Genomic DNA, 16,932 nt, shown 5'->3' with positions numbered 1-16,932 from the left:
CCCCATGTTTCTGCAGCTCTATCAAATGATACAGCTCAATGCATGCTAAAATGAAGGTTCTTAGCTCAGCCTGGGTTATTTGTTCACATGGGGGGGGTGTCAAAAAGCCTCTGCAGTCCTGTGAAAAGCCTGCTGATTTTTTTAAACTGAGCTATGCATTGTTCTTGCTGTCACGCTTTCAAAACCACCACAATTTGCCATGGGTGGCAAACATCAGAAGGTGTAGACGTAACTGAAAGATTCATAAAATTGTGGAGTCTGCTTATCAGTGAGTCTTTACTGGAAGGTCATACTGAGTTTTACCCTTTCGGTGGCACTGGTCAGTGAACTCCCATGCCATGTAATTTTCTTGTGCAGCTGCAACTTTACACAATACCTGGCTATGACCACCCCACATGTGTATCTATAAATTGAATAATAATAAAGTGATTGCTTGTTAAAAGAAAGAAATACATGCTGAGCTCTGCAGAAAAGGCAAAATGTTCAAATCATTGCATCAATTCTTAAGCCTAATATGTAATTATTTTAGAGAGAAATATGACTTGCAAAGCTGCAAAAACTGGCACAATACTTTGAAAATATACTCTTGAGGGTCTGAATGAAACTTGCAGAAAGCAAATAATTAAAGAATATGACTGGAAATGCTTTCTTTGCTCCTGTGATCTCTACCGTGCAAAGACCAGGAGAGTTACAACAGCGTTTTTAAAGATTGAAGTACTACCCTTCTTTTCCTTTTCTTTTTATCTTTTTTTCTGAAGTTTATACAATATATTTTCCTGCTTCTATGTTTTTAAGTTAGGTCCTGTAACATTATTTAAATGTAGACATTTGTGTATGTGCATGAGTGTGTGTTCATGTGCATGTGGTAGAATATCTAGTGAATACAAAATAGCCATGTACAGAATGTGAAATTAAATCTATGGTTCAGATGAAGACCTTGGAATGATAATGGTGACTCTACAAGTCACCTATGAAGTTATTCCTTCATAGGTGACATTAATTCCTGTTCTGCAAAGGCTTATTGCTGTGTGTATTCCTCTGTTTATACCTCAAGGAAGTGAAATAATAATTCAGTTATTTTTATTCTGTTAAGATGTCAAAGTTTATCTCAGCAGCTGCTGTTTCACTGTAACATTTTCACTTTAAATTAATGCTAATTTATGATGTCACTGGCATTCTGACAGTGGCTGTGTAATTGGGACATGGAGATTAAAAAGAGGTACTTGGAGCCTAAGTATATACTATGCAACGTTGTCAGTCCTCCTATTGATCTACATGTAGCATTCTCTCTACCCAAAGAGAGTCATAGTGAAAGAAATTTGTCTTATGCAACATTCCAGAATGATTATGCAAGAAATGAAGTTTTCATGTGAAATACCAATGTCAAATGTGTACATTATAAAAGACAGAGCAAATTTCTGTTTCAAATGTCCCTTTTAACTTTTTTTTTTTTTAATTGTAATATTAAGTGAGATTTTGGAGCCAATATCTGCACGTTTTTAGTAGTGACAGGCATGCTACAGTTTAACATGATTTTTCCCCTTAAGACACTTTCTTCCTTAAACTGATGATGGTCTGATATCAAACCTGAAATCAACAACAGGATTTTGTTTTACAGACAGTCTTTTGCTGGCTGCTGCAGTTGTGCTTTTCTGCTCAAAGTCAGAAGTCTTGAGTCTTACTTGTGATAAACACTTGCATTTTACACTTCTAATTTTATGTCAATGGAAATATTTAAGCACAGAAGAGAACTAGTCCTTACTGATGCTGTGATGAGTTCTTTCTTTTAATTCTGTGCTGAAGAATACATTTCAAAGCAACGTACATTTTTTGCAGAATGTTTTTGAAAGCAGGGAAAAGGCAAGATGAATACAAATCTGTTCTAAATAGTGACTTGAGCACAATGTGAGTAAGCTGCACTGGCGACAGCTCAGAGGGCAGGGGGTGGTCCTTTGCCCCCAGCTGCCCATCCTCTGCTAGATTCCTATCTGAAAATGGAACGGTCACGCCAGCCCTGGCAATAGTTCACGCCTTTGCTGTAGCACCAGGAAGGCATACTGAATCCTTTCTCTTACCACTGAAGTGAAACGAGTAAAATGCTAGAAAGTTTATTACACATAAGTTTCCAGAAGTATGAATGAGATGTCTTTCAAATAGCAACCTTTAAGGACTTGAATTGCATGTGTGATTTATTTTCCTAGAGTATTAGCACATATTGACACTTTTTTCAAACTTTTACACCTTTCGGTTATTAAAGCAGCTGTGAAATTCACCATCCAGAGGAACATTTTGGACACTTCAAAATGTTTCACTCCATGTGAACTAGTATAAAATGGAACTACTATATGCTAATCCTTGAATGTAAGTATCCAGAGAAGCATAAATACTTTCAATAATTTAACAGATGGTAATTTTCTGCTTATTGTAGATCTCTTCAAATCAACTGGGCATCACCAGGACAGCCAAATGGCATTATCCTGGGATATGAACTCTTACGTAAAGCATGGCAGAGGTGTACCCCATCAAAGACTCCAAGGAGCAGCAAAAGTAATAGAATGTGCATCTCATTAGAATGTAAAAAGCATGAAAATATCTGTGGAGAAGTGTGTTATCATCCAGAGTTGAAGGTACATGTATATTCTTAAGTTAGCAGTGTAATGAAAAATTATACTTTTAGGAATAAGTGTGTAAACCAAACCTCTTTAATTATCAGAGGAAGGGAAGTGGAGGGTTCTGCTTCTTTTGATATTTTAAAATCAAGGCTCTGATACATGTCGTGAAACTTTTTAAAATCAAATATGGATGTTAGAGCTCACTACAGGGATAGCTGTGCAAAAATCTCCAGCAGTGTAGGTGCGTCAGCTGATGACAAGTGATTCTGTTGTCTTAAGTCTGTGATTGTTGAATTTATTTCTCCTTCCAGAAGAAATGAATTGGTTACCATTTATGAATGTGTCTTGCATTAACACTGGTTTGGAGCAGCAGTGCAGTTCTGAAGTGAATCCCCAGATTGTTTTCATTTACTACATGCTGGTTCAGTGTAGAAGTGGTTTTAATACATGCGAACTAAATCCCTTGCACAGGAAGCTAAGCCAGAACCTGTGTTTCAAAAATCCTTCAAATATGCACCAGCTCTGGTTGGGGGCTTTAGGCTCCCAACCAGTCTGAGAACCACCTCACTTCCTAAGCATGTATCTGAAGTTTCTTCCTTCAGAAAGCTTTGTTCCACGTGCATAGTGCAGATGTTCATCCCAAGGAATCAGGCTGCATCTGATCCAAAGTAAAACTCACAAGCCGCGTATAATGGAAGTGTGAGGAATCCCAGTACCAACCTCTTGAATACACTGATCCAATCCCATTGTGCCAAATTACATGGTGGGTATATATGTATATAGATCTCTCTATGTATTTTTGCATCCCACTTGGAAAAATCAGTTTTGCTCAGCTGCGTGCCATAGATGACACACTGTAAACTACTAGAGGAGATTCTTTGTCAGCTCAAGTATTCAGGAATCTGTGGAGCATATGATGGTAGTTCGTATGGCTCCTTTGGCATAAAGTGATCACACTGGACCACTTAAAGGCCATGGGAAATTTTCTAGGTGTGTGCAGAATTTCAAAAACCCTAGTAAAACTATAAAGCTTCTCTGTGGGTGAGGAATCATTCCTCAAACCCTGCATGGCAAAGAGTGATCGTTAACATGACTTGCTTTTTTTTTTTTCCTCCCCTCCCTCAAATTCTTCCTTGACTAAATGCGTAATGACCAGATTCTCCAGTACAGAAAATCTATCTAGATTCAGCTACAAGTGGGTGGCTGTTACAGGACAATGATGAGCAGCTCTGAATGGGATCCATTGTGATTTGTCAGATGTATTTTTAAATTATGGCTATTTTCAGGTTAATCTTCATATGAGTTCCTGTTTAGGAGTAGGATCAATAGCGTAGCGGGAGTCTGTAATGGTTTTTATTGACAAATGAGGTAGAAAACTCTTAGTTTGAAAGTAAGATTTAATGTAATGAAATTGTGTCCCTATTTGTCAAAGGCATCACCACATGTTCCGTGACTAAAGCAAACAATATGTATTCACAAGATTCCCTGTCAGACAAGACGGTAATTAAGGAAGTGAGCTATTTGAGGGGTTCAAATCAAAATATAAATTATTCCAGCCAACACAGCTTTAGCTTTTGAGTTCCCTTGAAAGCAATATTATACTTAACATACGTATTTCTGAAATCTTGCAAGTGAATTATGGGAAGTCCTTTGTGCTTAAAGGTAAATTTACTTATTTTGGGTTTTTGGCATGGTAGAATTTTTAATAGATCTTGGCATATGTATGAGTTAAATTTGTATTATATTAATTTTAGAAGTTTTCTTCTCCATTTTTATTTTTTCAGCCTTTTTGCATTTATGGTAACTTTGAGCTTGGAGAGTGTCCATTTATTTTTATAGCTTCCTGACTTTTGATTTTTTCCTAATTAATTTTGCATTATTTTGTTATAACGGTCTCTCTGTATTCTCAGAGACTGTGGTTAGGAGTGGGTGCTATTTGGTTAAGTAATGAATATATAATAAACAACTGGAAGATCCACAGGAACCTAAAGCACTTATACATAAGATGACATGGCAGTAATTTTTGTGGGTGAATTGATTAAAATTCCCCTCCCAATGCTTTGCCTGGTTTGCTCTGTGTATCCGCACTAGCCATCCAAAATGTCTGTAAGAGATATCTACAGAGCTCCTGGCACATCCATGTTCCTCTTAAACTAGAGGGACAGCATAAGACCTTATGTGGCAGCCCTCTGTCACACTTTTATATAACTCACTGTCAGTCTATGCCAGCTATAATGCTGGAGCATTTATGCTCGTCTATGTGGTCCTTAGATTCGACAGTCTACTGGACAGAAGTGAAGAAAAGCAACACTGACCAGTGTACACTTGTTCTGAAAAGAAAGCCTCTTATCACAGTGCCAGCTGCTGTTCGCCATACATTAATTGTACAGCAAAATGCGAAGAGATGCCACTGAGAGTTAAATGCTGAGCAGCCTAAGTAATGTTCAGATCCAGAATAATAAACAAGTTTTTTGTTCGTTTGATGATAGGCTGGTCAGCAAAAGCAGGCGGATTGTATATGTGTGCTTCCAACAGACAAACTGGTTGTGGAGTTCTCACTTTTGCTCTGGTCATTTATTGCACCTTGTATACAAGGCACAATGGATCTAATTCCTCTCTTACAATTTCCTTGAATTCAGGAATATAAAGTGAGAGGAAAAGTAGGCCTTTTATACAAAAATAATTTGGAGATATGTCTTGGGCTATTTATTAATATTTCCTTATGGATTTATGGGTGACATTTGGCATTATCAGCTTGCTATTGTAAGACACTGCAGAAAAAGAGGGATTTGTTATTTCTTATCTACATAAGAGATATAATCCCCTCCATCTATAGAAACCAAAGTGTTTCAGTAATAGGAATACAAGGGTGTGTTTTTACTGCACAGTAGAAAGGGATGCAGAGACTCTTCAGCTAACATTGGCTGAGCTGGGTCCAGTAGCACAGTTGTATCAGAAAGGCAGTGCTAAATAGCCCGGGTGCAGGGCTGCACTGGTATATGTGTGCTGCGTTTGGGATCCAGGTTAGTATCTCTGCATAGCACTGTGCTGTGTAAATCAAACAACTTGCTCAGAGCTGTCTTGGGAATCTCTAAAAGAGCAAATGACCTTTTCACTACAAGGGACATGTGTACATGCACATTCATGGGCTCATGTAGGCCTGGTATTAAGCCTAATGAAGACCAAAACAGATTCCTGCTATCCTAAATAATCTTTGCATCAGATCCCTACTTCTTGTTTCTAGTTATTATCTGGTTTTCTGCTTCGATGTTAGAAATCTTTGTTATTTTAACTAAGCTAACACAGCGCTGTGCCTGGTATCCTTACCCTGGTGTTTGTAATCAGACTTGGATGGATTTATAACTCTTGAGTGCAAAAAGAATTTAGAAAGGTTTTTTTGTGTGTAGTTTTGCAGAAAAGCTGAGAATACACTCTCATGATGAATTTTGTCAGCTGCCAGGAGGGTCCCTATGTCCTGTGTACCTTTTACAGTAATGGACCTGCGCTGCTTAGGTGTTTCCAAGCTGCCAAAATGGACAGTCTTTTCCTAGCTGTTTTCAGTAAGGTGTGAGCCATAACTCCATCCACGTTTGAAATCTCAAAACAGACATCAGCGTACAGAGCACATATCACGAGATCTGCAGAGGTGTACTTCAATTAACAAGGAAATGTGCCCTAGCTTCACCCATCAGGGAGCATAATCTCAGTACCGATGGGAAAGGCATTCCTGTATTATCCGTGGAACTTCCAAACTGTCCCTCTGTTGTTGCTGGCATCCTGAGGTGAACACTGAAAATAATGAGATAGGTACAGTAAAAAAGTAATTAAAATAGTGGCATAAAGGCTAATAATTTCTGTACACAATGGATCATGAGTATGAACAACAACAGTTAAAAGGGTCCTGACTGAAGGTGTTAATACAGCTTCGGCACTTTTGTTTTCCAGCAGCAACAAGGTGTATAAACCTGCAGTTAACGAACTAATCAAATATAACTCTAACATTACTAGGAAGTACAGGCTTATCCCTTTACTCATCGGAGTTAACATGTGCCATTTGTTAAAAACACCAGCAGGACTCTTCTCTTTAAGGACAGGAGGAGCAAAATGGTGGCTTGATAGCTAGCCTCAAAAGCACAGTTTTCAGGAGTGAAAACTAACACATCTTGACACTGATGAAGGATATTCCATCAATATTTATGTAAAATTTACTATTAATGCTAGCAATATTGCGCAAATTCTTTTCAAGTTCTTTCAGGCTTAGAGAACCTTTAAAAAGATAACACTTCATGTATAGTGTGTGTTGTAACACACCCCAACGACAGGAGATGAAACCCATTTTAGTAAGACAATATATAGTGATTTGTAACAGAATAACAATAATTTGTGCTCATGGATTTTAGATCTAAGGCTGTACCAATTACCAAAAGAGAACAGCAGTTTGAGAAAAAAAACGGGTGAGTAAGTATACTTGGCAAAAAAGGGTGACTATATAGCTTCAGAGATAATTTAAGTAAAAAAGAATGAGCCTTGCTAATTTAAAATATTCCCTCTCACATGAGAACATGATGGGTCAATCATTACTCTGGTGTTTGCTCCACAGGCAGAAATTTTTAATGAACTCCTGTAGCTAATAGGAATTCCTTAGAGTGTTTTGTGAATTGCTATTTCACAAAGTGGCTCTGGCAGCAAGCGTTTGACAAGAAGGATAAACATGGCTGCCTAGCACATCTGTTTATTTGAGTAAATCAGTCCTAGCTCAACTGGCATGTGTCCATAAGGCCAGATAATATCCTTCAGCAAAGTCTTCAGCAAGCAGAGGGATCAGGGATGACACAATTTTAATTAAAAGAGAGTTTCATAGGTAAGTTTGGAGTATTTTAAAAAAATTGTCAAAATATTGTGTAATCCTGCCTGCCAGATTTGATAACTAGTTACCCTGTGCTAGCGTCGTGGCTGGCGGGGCCTTTCTCAGGTGTCATAATAAGCCTTTCTTTACGGCCAGCCCTTCCCAGTCCCTGTGCTCCTGGGTCGCAGTCCTTCTGTGGGCTTGGATGAGAGAATAACTACAGGACTGACTCGTGAGTGACTCAGTCTATCAATATTTTTAAGGGCTCCCATGATAGCTAAGGATGAACATCTTGTATCATCTCCATAGATAGTAAAGATCTTCTGGCTAGCAAGCATACGTCAAGCACTCAACCCTCTGTACGAAGGTGAGATCTCCGACCTGCCTAAAATGTTGGTGTCACTCTATCCGATCGCTACAAGGCTTCTACTTTCATGTACCTAGTAACACCATCCAGTTGGGACTGTCACTTTTAGATCTAAGAGGATGAGATAATAATAACCTTTTGACACTATAACTTTCAATCCATCTGCTTTTCTTCTTTGTCTATGACATAATTTTAGCATTACTTGAACGCATTTTATTTTATGGATTGATAATGCGGAATCCTTGGGCTGAATATCAATGCAAATAGAAACTAACTATCTTTAGAGGACTGCCAAAAAAGTGTTATTTAACAATTTACAGCTGACTGCAGAGGATTTTATGGAGCTACATAGTAATAGCACCAACTATATCAATCGGTAATGCCAGAGGAGAGTCTGAATGTGTTTTAGAGCTGACTGGACGCCTTTTTGCAAGCTGTCTATAGGGTATTGGGAAAAACTGAGGATCTTAAATAATTTTTAATGCGGAAATGTAGCTGCTGAAACTATTGTAACACCTGCGTGTTCAGCTGGGCATTTTTGGAGGGAATTCAGGAGGAAAAGGAAAAGCACCAGTAATAATGCAATCTTACAAATAATATTCCAACCAGAATGCTTTAGAGTTAGTACTAAAACGGCCCTCCCAGTGTCTGTGTGAAATATGCAGAACAGCTCTTTCTACTGAGGATTCACAAGGGAAGGGGCATTTCTTAAAACTGGAAACATCGCATGGAAAGTAAATGGCTGCTCAAGTGTTTGGATAATGTCAAAGATGTGCAAGTTTCTTTATCTGAAAGATGGAAAAACCCGGTTCAGGTGAAATTTGGGTGGTGTGCATCACTAAAAAGAAGGAAACAGTACAGGGATGACAAATGAAATCCATTAAAAGAAGAAGAGAAACTGGGCTAGACAGATCACAGAGGGAGACACAATCCCAAGGGGCACACAAATTGGGACCAAGAATGTGTGAGGAACATGTATTTGGCCTCCTTCATGCAGGCAGGTACAGCATTTGCTGGCTCTGGTGTCTCAAGCTCAGGATGCAGTAAAAAGGACAGAACAGAGGCCATTTCTTTACAAGTGTCAAGAATTGTTGCTAAATGTGATCTATTCTGAGGACAGTGGCATGATAGTACTTGATCTGATATTTTTAAGAATGCTTTTAAATGACTTGGAAATACAGAGATACCAGGTAATCTTCTAGGTTGCTTTGGAGCGAATTGCAAATGAATTAAAACTCAGCCTGGAGCACGTGCCAGTCATAAAAAAATGTCCAAAAGATAGGAAGCAGAAAAGAGGTGTAAAGCAGAGTTTTATTTGACATCTTAACTAATGATCTAGAAGAAAGAACAGTAGGTTAATTAAATTCATAGATTGGATTATATTACCAGTGACAAGGTGGACAGCAAAATAATATAATAGGTCCTACAGAGATGCAAAATTCCTGAACAGAAAATGACAAAATTCCGCTATGTTGGTAGTCTAAAACAGATGCTGAATGAGAAAGTGAGCTGGAAAAGCAGAAAACTGTGTGACAATTCAAAGCACGTAAGGTTATAAAACCTCAAAATATAATGAGGAAACAAGAACACCTTCTGCCCTACCCCATGTTAATTTTGGGTTACATATTGTTTATGTATTGTAAATTGTAACTTCAGAACCTAACCTAATACTCCCAAGGGTGATTGAGTAAAGGCCGTTCAAAAGTGAACAAAACAAAGCATCATCTTTCTGAAGTCAGAAAGAATTTGTTTATGACTGAAAAAAAGTAATAATATTTTTTCTGTATTTATGTATTTGTGTTAACATTATAAATGTAATACAAATTAGATGTCCTGAGCCTAGTAATATACTTTTCTTTAAAGTTTTTTGTCAGCTAGTAATTAAAGCACCTAGGCAAACAAAAGATCCTTCTAGAGGAACACTTTCTTTCTTTGCTGCTAAGGTAACCTGATTTAGAACGTGGTTAAAGTCAGGAGAGGAAGTGCTCCATGTCAAAAGAAAACAAAGGAACAACTCTGCTCCAACATCTGTGCTGTACTGCGTTTTCTGTCTAGCTGTAAGAGGCATCCTTCCGGTTCCGATTTTACAATTTTTACAATGATCCTACTGACTGTTCTATATGATTTGCTGTGTATACAGTGTGCCACTCCATTGACACAGGAGTAAGTGTACAAATAATTATTTGATTGTTCAAGCGTATAATTTTCTCGACAGCACCTAGAAAGAAGTCCACAGTTAAAAGGCCTTTTCAAAATTCATTTCCATGTAAATTTTGTTTTGGAAAAAAAAATCCTTATATAAATATTATTCTCTTGAGATCACACTATCTGAAAAAATGTGGTCATAAATAAGTGATCATGTGCTATAAGAAGAAAATTCCACTTATTTTTATGTGAAAGAAAACCCAAAAGCTCATATTGGGAAATACTGGGTTTTAGTTGTAAGGGTTTCAGATGACATGTTTCATCATAAATGAATAAATAAAGAAATAAGAATTGGGGAGAAAAGAAAAGGATAAGGTGATGGTAGATTATATTTACATATTGCAATCTACTCCACATTGAGAGACTCAAACAGCCTGCAAGGCATATGAAGATGATTCATATTAATGGACTATTTTATTAAGGTGCAGTATAGTTGAAGGCCACAAAATAGCAGCATTCTGTCAGATACACAGTAGTTTATTGAAGTCTGATAATGCTGGAGGGCACAGGATTTTAGCCAAGTTACATTTTATTTGACTGCAGTCATATTAGTGTCCGTGCTAGGATGTGTTGTACACGTTTTCATATACGTTGTTTTGCCAGAGAACACATTATGTTCTGTTTAACAGATACTGCCTAACTGATTTTTTCTTTTAACTGCTTCTAGGTATGTTGTAATGGGATTCTGCACGACAATAAACCTGGCTTCCAATGCTGCGAGGACAAGTACATTCCATTTATTCTTAATTCACCAGGGGCTTGCTGTGGTGGTCAGATACATGCTGTGCAACCGAAACATCGGTGCTGTGGTGGTTATTACACTAGGGTATTAGTAGGTAAGAGACAACTCCTTTCCAGTGTTTGAAAGAAACAAAACAACAAAGTTGATATATCTGTTAAACCAAGGAGAATGAAAACATAGCAATAAATGTGGGATTTATCAAGATTTCTAGATGTCTCCGAGACTTGTGTTCAGTGGGATAAGCGAAGAAAATTGCACTGACTTTGTCTTCTAAACACAGTATGCTGTTTATACAAGAAAGGCTTAATTGATGAAACCTGATGATTGGGTCATTTCCCAGAGAACTAATTTATACCAAACTATACTTAATTGCAGTAAGTGCTGCATAATGGGGAGGGCAGTTCTGCTTAATGGGAACACCATCAGGCAATTTAGTGGTGCGGCTTCGTTCTCTGCTTGACTTGACCCCATGTGATTTTCCCTAGCCATTTCTTTTGTGGAACAACTGTTAGCATTTGGGGTTGATATTACGGATTATGTCACTTCTACTTGTTTCTGCATTGTCTACTCTTTGTTTCTACCAATGTTACAGATCAAAGTACACATCCCACATGTATTATCTTTGATGGAAATTTATCCTTTTCTTAAGGCTGATCATACTCTTATTCTCAGAACTGTTTGGGAAGTTTGCCAAAACTGTGCTTCTGTGCTATTGTCCAGAGTTTGGTTTTCCAGTTTGTTGGTGGGTTTTTGACAGGGAGAGGGGAGGAAAAGGGGAAGGAGAGCACTTTCAGGGGGCAGTGTTCAGAGCATATATCTCTTTGTAGGCAATTGTCCGGTCAGGAGCTAAAATGCTTCCATTACTCATGAGCTGGCACACATTCCCTAGGCTCAGAAATGCTTGAATTTTTGCCAACACATTCAGCACATCCCAAGTTCTGATCGTTTGAAAAGTAATTCATATATCACAATATTAGAATGCCTTCTATGATGTCATCAGAAAAATGCTATCACATGGAAGAACCAGAGAAGAGTATTTTGCTGGCCTCATTAATCTCAGTGTACTGAAATGGAGAGATTATATTGTGACCTCTGTCACAATATAATCCAGTGGCCTACGTTAACTAGCTTAATGTTGTTTACATCAAGAAAGAAAAGCACAGTGAAACAAAATGTCTTATGTCTGAAAGTAGTTCTTGTTCAGTCAGCAGTCCACAAGCATGAAACAGTGAATGTTTGAACATGATTTTAAACATTTTTTTTCTAAGTATACTTGCTGCATTCTCTTTTTCCATACTCTAAAGGGCAGCAACATGAACAATGTTGGTCACTTTTTTCTTTTTTATTTTTATAAATATGCTAATAACCTCAAGCTAAATGTTAATGTGGGTCATTCTTTGATAAGGATAACAATTAACTGGTAAGACTGCATGGCAGTTTTCAGAGAGAGAACATTTTCAAGCCTAGCTTGGAATGGATCCCATTTTGAGAGGTTAATGAGAAGGGTACTGATCCTTTGTGTCTTATGTCTAATAGTTCTCTTAAAAAAACCCAGTTTTATTTCCAATAGATGTAAGCTACATTCTGTGTTTTAATACTTTCTCTGTGTAGCAACTAAATTAGATTCCGAGGAATGCAGGAAAGTATGATGAAGTATCTAAACAGATTATATCTATTATACTCTAAAAATTTGTTCTCATCTTTTTTTCTTTATTATTGACTTTATTTGATAAAGTTATTTATACAGGAAACTCTCTAAGCATACATATTTCCCAGATGTTGTTTGGCCAGCTTGATAGCTCTAGATGTACTGAAGCACACTGGGCTGAAGGCATGAAGATTACAAATTAGGAAGGCAGGAATCTCAGTTTCTGAAACAGTAGTGCACAAAGAAGTGCAAACATCCGTTCCAGAACTAAGATGGGAGGAGAGATTCTTAAAGCAAAGCAGAACAAACTACTACACCCAGGCACCTCTGTGGCAAGGAACATGGGGGGTGGGTAGGAAAAACAGTGTTCTCCCTATTCTGTAACAATCGCATCATATGTTTATTTATGACAAAAGCTGCATTGGGTTTAGGGCTCTATGTCTGTAATTCACAACCTTTCAGAAGAAAAGGACTTGAGATACTACTTTCAATGAGAAAAAAGAGTTTTAAAAATCAAAACACATTTCTTGTATTAACAATCAGGAATCCAAATACTTTAATCACCTCTATTACCCATCTTCAATAGCAGGACAAAACCCCTACTCCTTTCAAATGACATTTAAGCCTCAGAAAACATTGCAACACAGAAAGATAATACAAAAATGTGACTTTATAACACTGGATCAGATCAAGTGCAGACACTAGTGAATGAAAATTATTGCCATTTACCATAATTTTTGTATCCTTTATAGCAGCATCTACTCCGTTCATAGCACACAGTTTATCCCAGCCCAGCCCACCGTTATAGTGTCAGTCTCATTGGCAGTCTTATTCTACAGCCTTTTCCTGCAAAAGCTGATGCTTTTGCTTGAGTAGCAGCCAAGCCCACTGATTGTGATGGTGCTATTTAATTTTTAAAGGGAGTTTAATCCTTAAGTTCTTTGGGAGATGAAGTCCTGAGCAACACTGAGAAACTCGTTAAGCAATGTGAATTAGTCCTTCCTTCCAAACAAGTTTGGAATGATTTTGGAGGAGACAAGGAAATTTTTTGCTGAGAATAAGTAGGCTGACTGTTCTGTTAATCATAGCAAGAACGAGCTCTCTTTACTATGTAGCTGCCTCTACTTAAAGGTTTTCCGCGCTATAATTATCATATTTACAGAAATTATTTTTGTTGCTCTTCTCAGTTTGTCTTTGTCATGCTTGCATTTTGATATCTTACAGAGTCTTGGGCCTGAATTCATGAATGCATGTTTCTTTAATTATTGTTACAAATGAATATAATACTTTTATAGCATTCTAAAGTACCGAGTGATTCCATGCTTTCACGTGGAACGTTTTGTACGTGAACCTACTAGTGTGTGAACCCAGACTTGTTGCTATCAGATGAAAGCCTCTCAGGGATTTTAAGAGCTATAAATGCATAAAATCTTTAATTGTATTCTTAAATTGTCAGGAGAAGTATGTTGCCCTAACGAAGAGCAAAACAGAGTTTCAGTTGGAATTGGTGACTCTTGCTGCCAGGGAGTGCCTTACTCCACATCAGGCAATCAAATCTGCTGTGGTGGATCCCTCCATGACAGTTTCAATCAGCAGTGCTGTGGTGGAGAAGTCATAAGCACGGACTTGGTCTGTTGTGGTGATGAAGAAGAAGGGACTGCACACAGACCTCTCACAGGTAAGTGAGAAGTTTTCAAAAAAAAAAAAAAGGGCCTTCATCTTTCTAAATCTCTTATGACACTAACCATTGAGCAGAGACACACTCAGATTTAAGGTGTGTATGCCAATTTGTTAAAATGATGTTGCACTTCACTCACCTATTCTGATAGACTGCAAAATGGTGAGCTTTCAATAATCCTTCTTTGCCTTTGTCCAAAAGCTGCGGGGGCTGGAGACACCAGAAAATTAAAAAGGAGTGCATGATCTTTCATTATACCACTCAGGAAATAGGACCTGTCCCCTCTCAATGAGTAGAGTAGAGGTTAGACTTGGCTGCCTTGTCCTCCCATGCATCCCAGTGCAGGGATTTTCCATTTGCTCTGGAGATGTGGGGTTAGTCACCTAGAAATTGAAGATTATGATGCTATCTGCTTGGTCGTCTATGTCCCTCACTTGTGAATCTTTATAGGAGTAAACCTGCTGCAGTTTAAAATTAACAAAACTTAATCCCTAGCACTAGTCACTTGTTCATCTGGTGTATCCCATTAATCTCTTGCACACAAAAGGAAATTACTCCATCACTCAGAGGTACAATCTGAACCCTACTTCCTCGTAAAGCACCCTGTGACTAGCTGGTGACAGAGATTGGAGGTATTATTACAAACCCTATTCAGGTATTTTCATGTATCTTTTCTTTCCACAGTTATTAGACAAATTATACACCATCAGCCTCAGGCTTTCTCAGCCTGACAAAAAGACTTCAGAAACAATTGCAGTGTCAAAGGGGAGCCTGATTTCAAAACACAGAAATAATGAAGGTTTTGTACCCAGTTCTGCTTGGTGTACAAAGATGAGTGATGCAGGGCTTTTACCATGTGCGTGCCAGTTTAAGCATCTAGTTGTGCAACTAAGGATTTTAATATATAAATAAGAATCCAGATCTGAAGACTGAACTCCTCCTTTCCCAAAAAATGAGCTCTATCTTCAACTTATTTTTTGTATTCACTGGATCCTCAGCCTCTGTGGTATTAGAAGTACCCTAGCTCTGTGTTGACTGTCAGGAAGGGCTAATCAGAAGAGCCATTGCAACGCTTTCTGCGGTTTCTACGCTATCCTTCCCTTCCAGTGGTGACACATGGAGTGTATGCTGTGAACAGCACTGCTTGCATGATTTTTAGCTCCCTCTCACTGTGATCCCTAATTGTGCCTGATCTACAGCGTCTACGCAGGGCTCACAATATCAGCTCTGAACAAGGCCCTCTTGCATAGCCGCGCATTGTGTGGCTGCCACAAGACGGGGCTGGCTCATAAAACATCTCTTTATGTACTTTATTACTTAAACTCTTTTATTTGCCTGCAGGAGCCCTTTAACAAAATCACATTGAATTGACTTTCTCACACCAAATCAAATCTCCCTGGTCCCAGTTCAGTTGTCTTTGTCAATATGTATTTTATAAATGGAGTGAATTAACAGATGCTGTTGGAACAGAACTGCTGGGGTAGCGTTTATGTTTTTACTGCTCTCTCTGGGCAGATGAGTTGTGTAGGAGTGTAATACAGGTATCTTGGGATGAAAGTTATGTTCTTCATTTCAGTATATATGTATTCTTAACAGTTTTTTTCTTTAAATATATATATTTAAAAAACCTTTATACCCCTCTTTTTAAAATGTGTTTAGCCTATAGTGCTCTGTCATTTACAACATTTTTCTTGAAAATGGGTCAGGATGACATTTTTTTGGCTATTAAAAAAGAAAACAGTGGCTTTTTCATCATTCACAGGTTTTCCGCGAGCCAGCATATAGCTGAACACAAATACAGGTTTGAAAGATGAATTAGCACCATAGTTGAAAAGAGATTGTGTTCTTGCATTAAGCATAGAATAGATTATGGTTTCTTATCATATTGTATACATCATACTCAATAGGTTTTTGCTTAATTTCTTAGAGTAATTCAGCCTTGCTAAATACATCATGAAAATGCACAAGCCAGGCACAAACATCTACCTGCTCCCTATCCCTATTATTATAATGATTCTAATGGAAAAAATACTCTCACATAAAAACAGAATTTACTTATCATTGGCAAATGGATAAGTAGAATTTTGCAAGAATATGGTAATTGAAAAGCTGATCTCATTGTCTAGAAGGGGAAGAGGTAACAGGGGTGGCTTTATGCAAAAGCTGAAATGCTTCTGTTTTGTAGTTGGCAATGAATGCCACGGTTAAAAATATAATGACAATTTACAGCTTTTGTTTGGAAGTTTTAGTTCCTTAAAAAAAAATCATACAAGAAAAACATGATCAATAAAAGTGTAAGCCTTGTGCACAGCCTTATTGTTTCATGCCCAGTTTGAAAGCAGTGTGTTTCTGCAGAATCTAGATCCAGGTTTGCACTGAATGTTGGTTTAAGAGCTCGAATGGTAGAACTTTTTCATTTGCCATTGTATACCTTTTTCAGAGAGTCTGTCCTGCAAAAAGAGATGTTTTTTCCATCTCATATTACTCTTTTTTTTTTTTTTTTAAATTTTTATTTCTTTAGGTTTTATTTTTCGCCCCTTGTTGGCCTTATTTAGTGGGGTGACCATAGAGACATCTACTGGCAAAGGCTGGCAGTGATGCCATTGTATACACACATCCTGAGTCCCACTGCTGCAATGTGATTATCCAAAGTTGTCTATTTCTGGCTATAAAAGATAATGCCAGCTAAAACAGCTCTTGGATTTTCTCTTTTTTTTTTTTTAAAAAAAAAAACAAAAAACTAGTAAAATGCCACTATACTGACATCCCAGACTCATGAAAGACAATGCTTTGTACTGTTGTGGTTCCTGATCTGTAATAGTTGCAATACCCAC

The 16,932-nt window shown here is 37.8% G+C and overlaps 1 protein-coding gene across 1 annotated transcript in view; it reads left to right on the top strand.

The window, feature by feature from the left end:
* The window catches only part of USH2A (usherin), a 391,128-nt gene that overhangs the window by 287,792 nt on the left and 86,404 nt on the right, over positions 1 to 16,932 (top strand). The window contains exons 49-51 of the mRNA XM_075147080.1: positions 2,429 to 2,627; positions 10,698 to 10,866; positions 13,877 to 14,098. Coding sequence (XP_075003181.1) covers positions 2,429 to 2,627; positions 10,698 to 10,866; positions 13,877 to 14,098 — 590 coding nt within the window. The remainder of the gene's footprint in view (positions 1 to 2,428; positions 2,628 to 10,697; positions 10,867 to 13,876; positions 14,099 to 16,932) is intronic.

The sequence above is a fragment of the Calonectris borealis genome, chromosome 3 (assembly GCF_964195595.1).
Source record: "Calonectris borealis chromosome 3, bCalBor7.hap1.2, whole genome shotgun sequence".
Classification (NCBI taxonomy): domain Eukaryota; kingdom Metazoa; phylum Chordata; class Aves; order Procellariiformes; family Procellariidae; genus Calonectris; species Calonectris borealis.
Note: the sequence above shows the minus strand (reverse complement) of the source record. Positions and strands in the feature narration are given on the sequence as shown.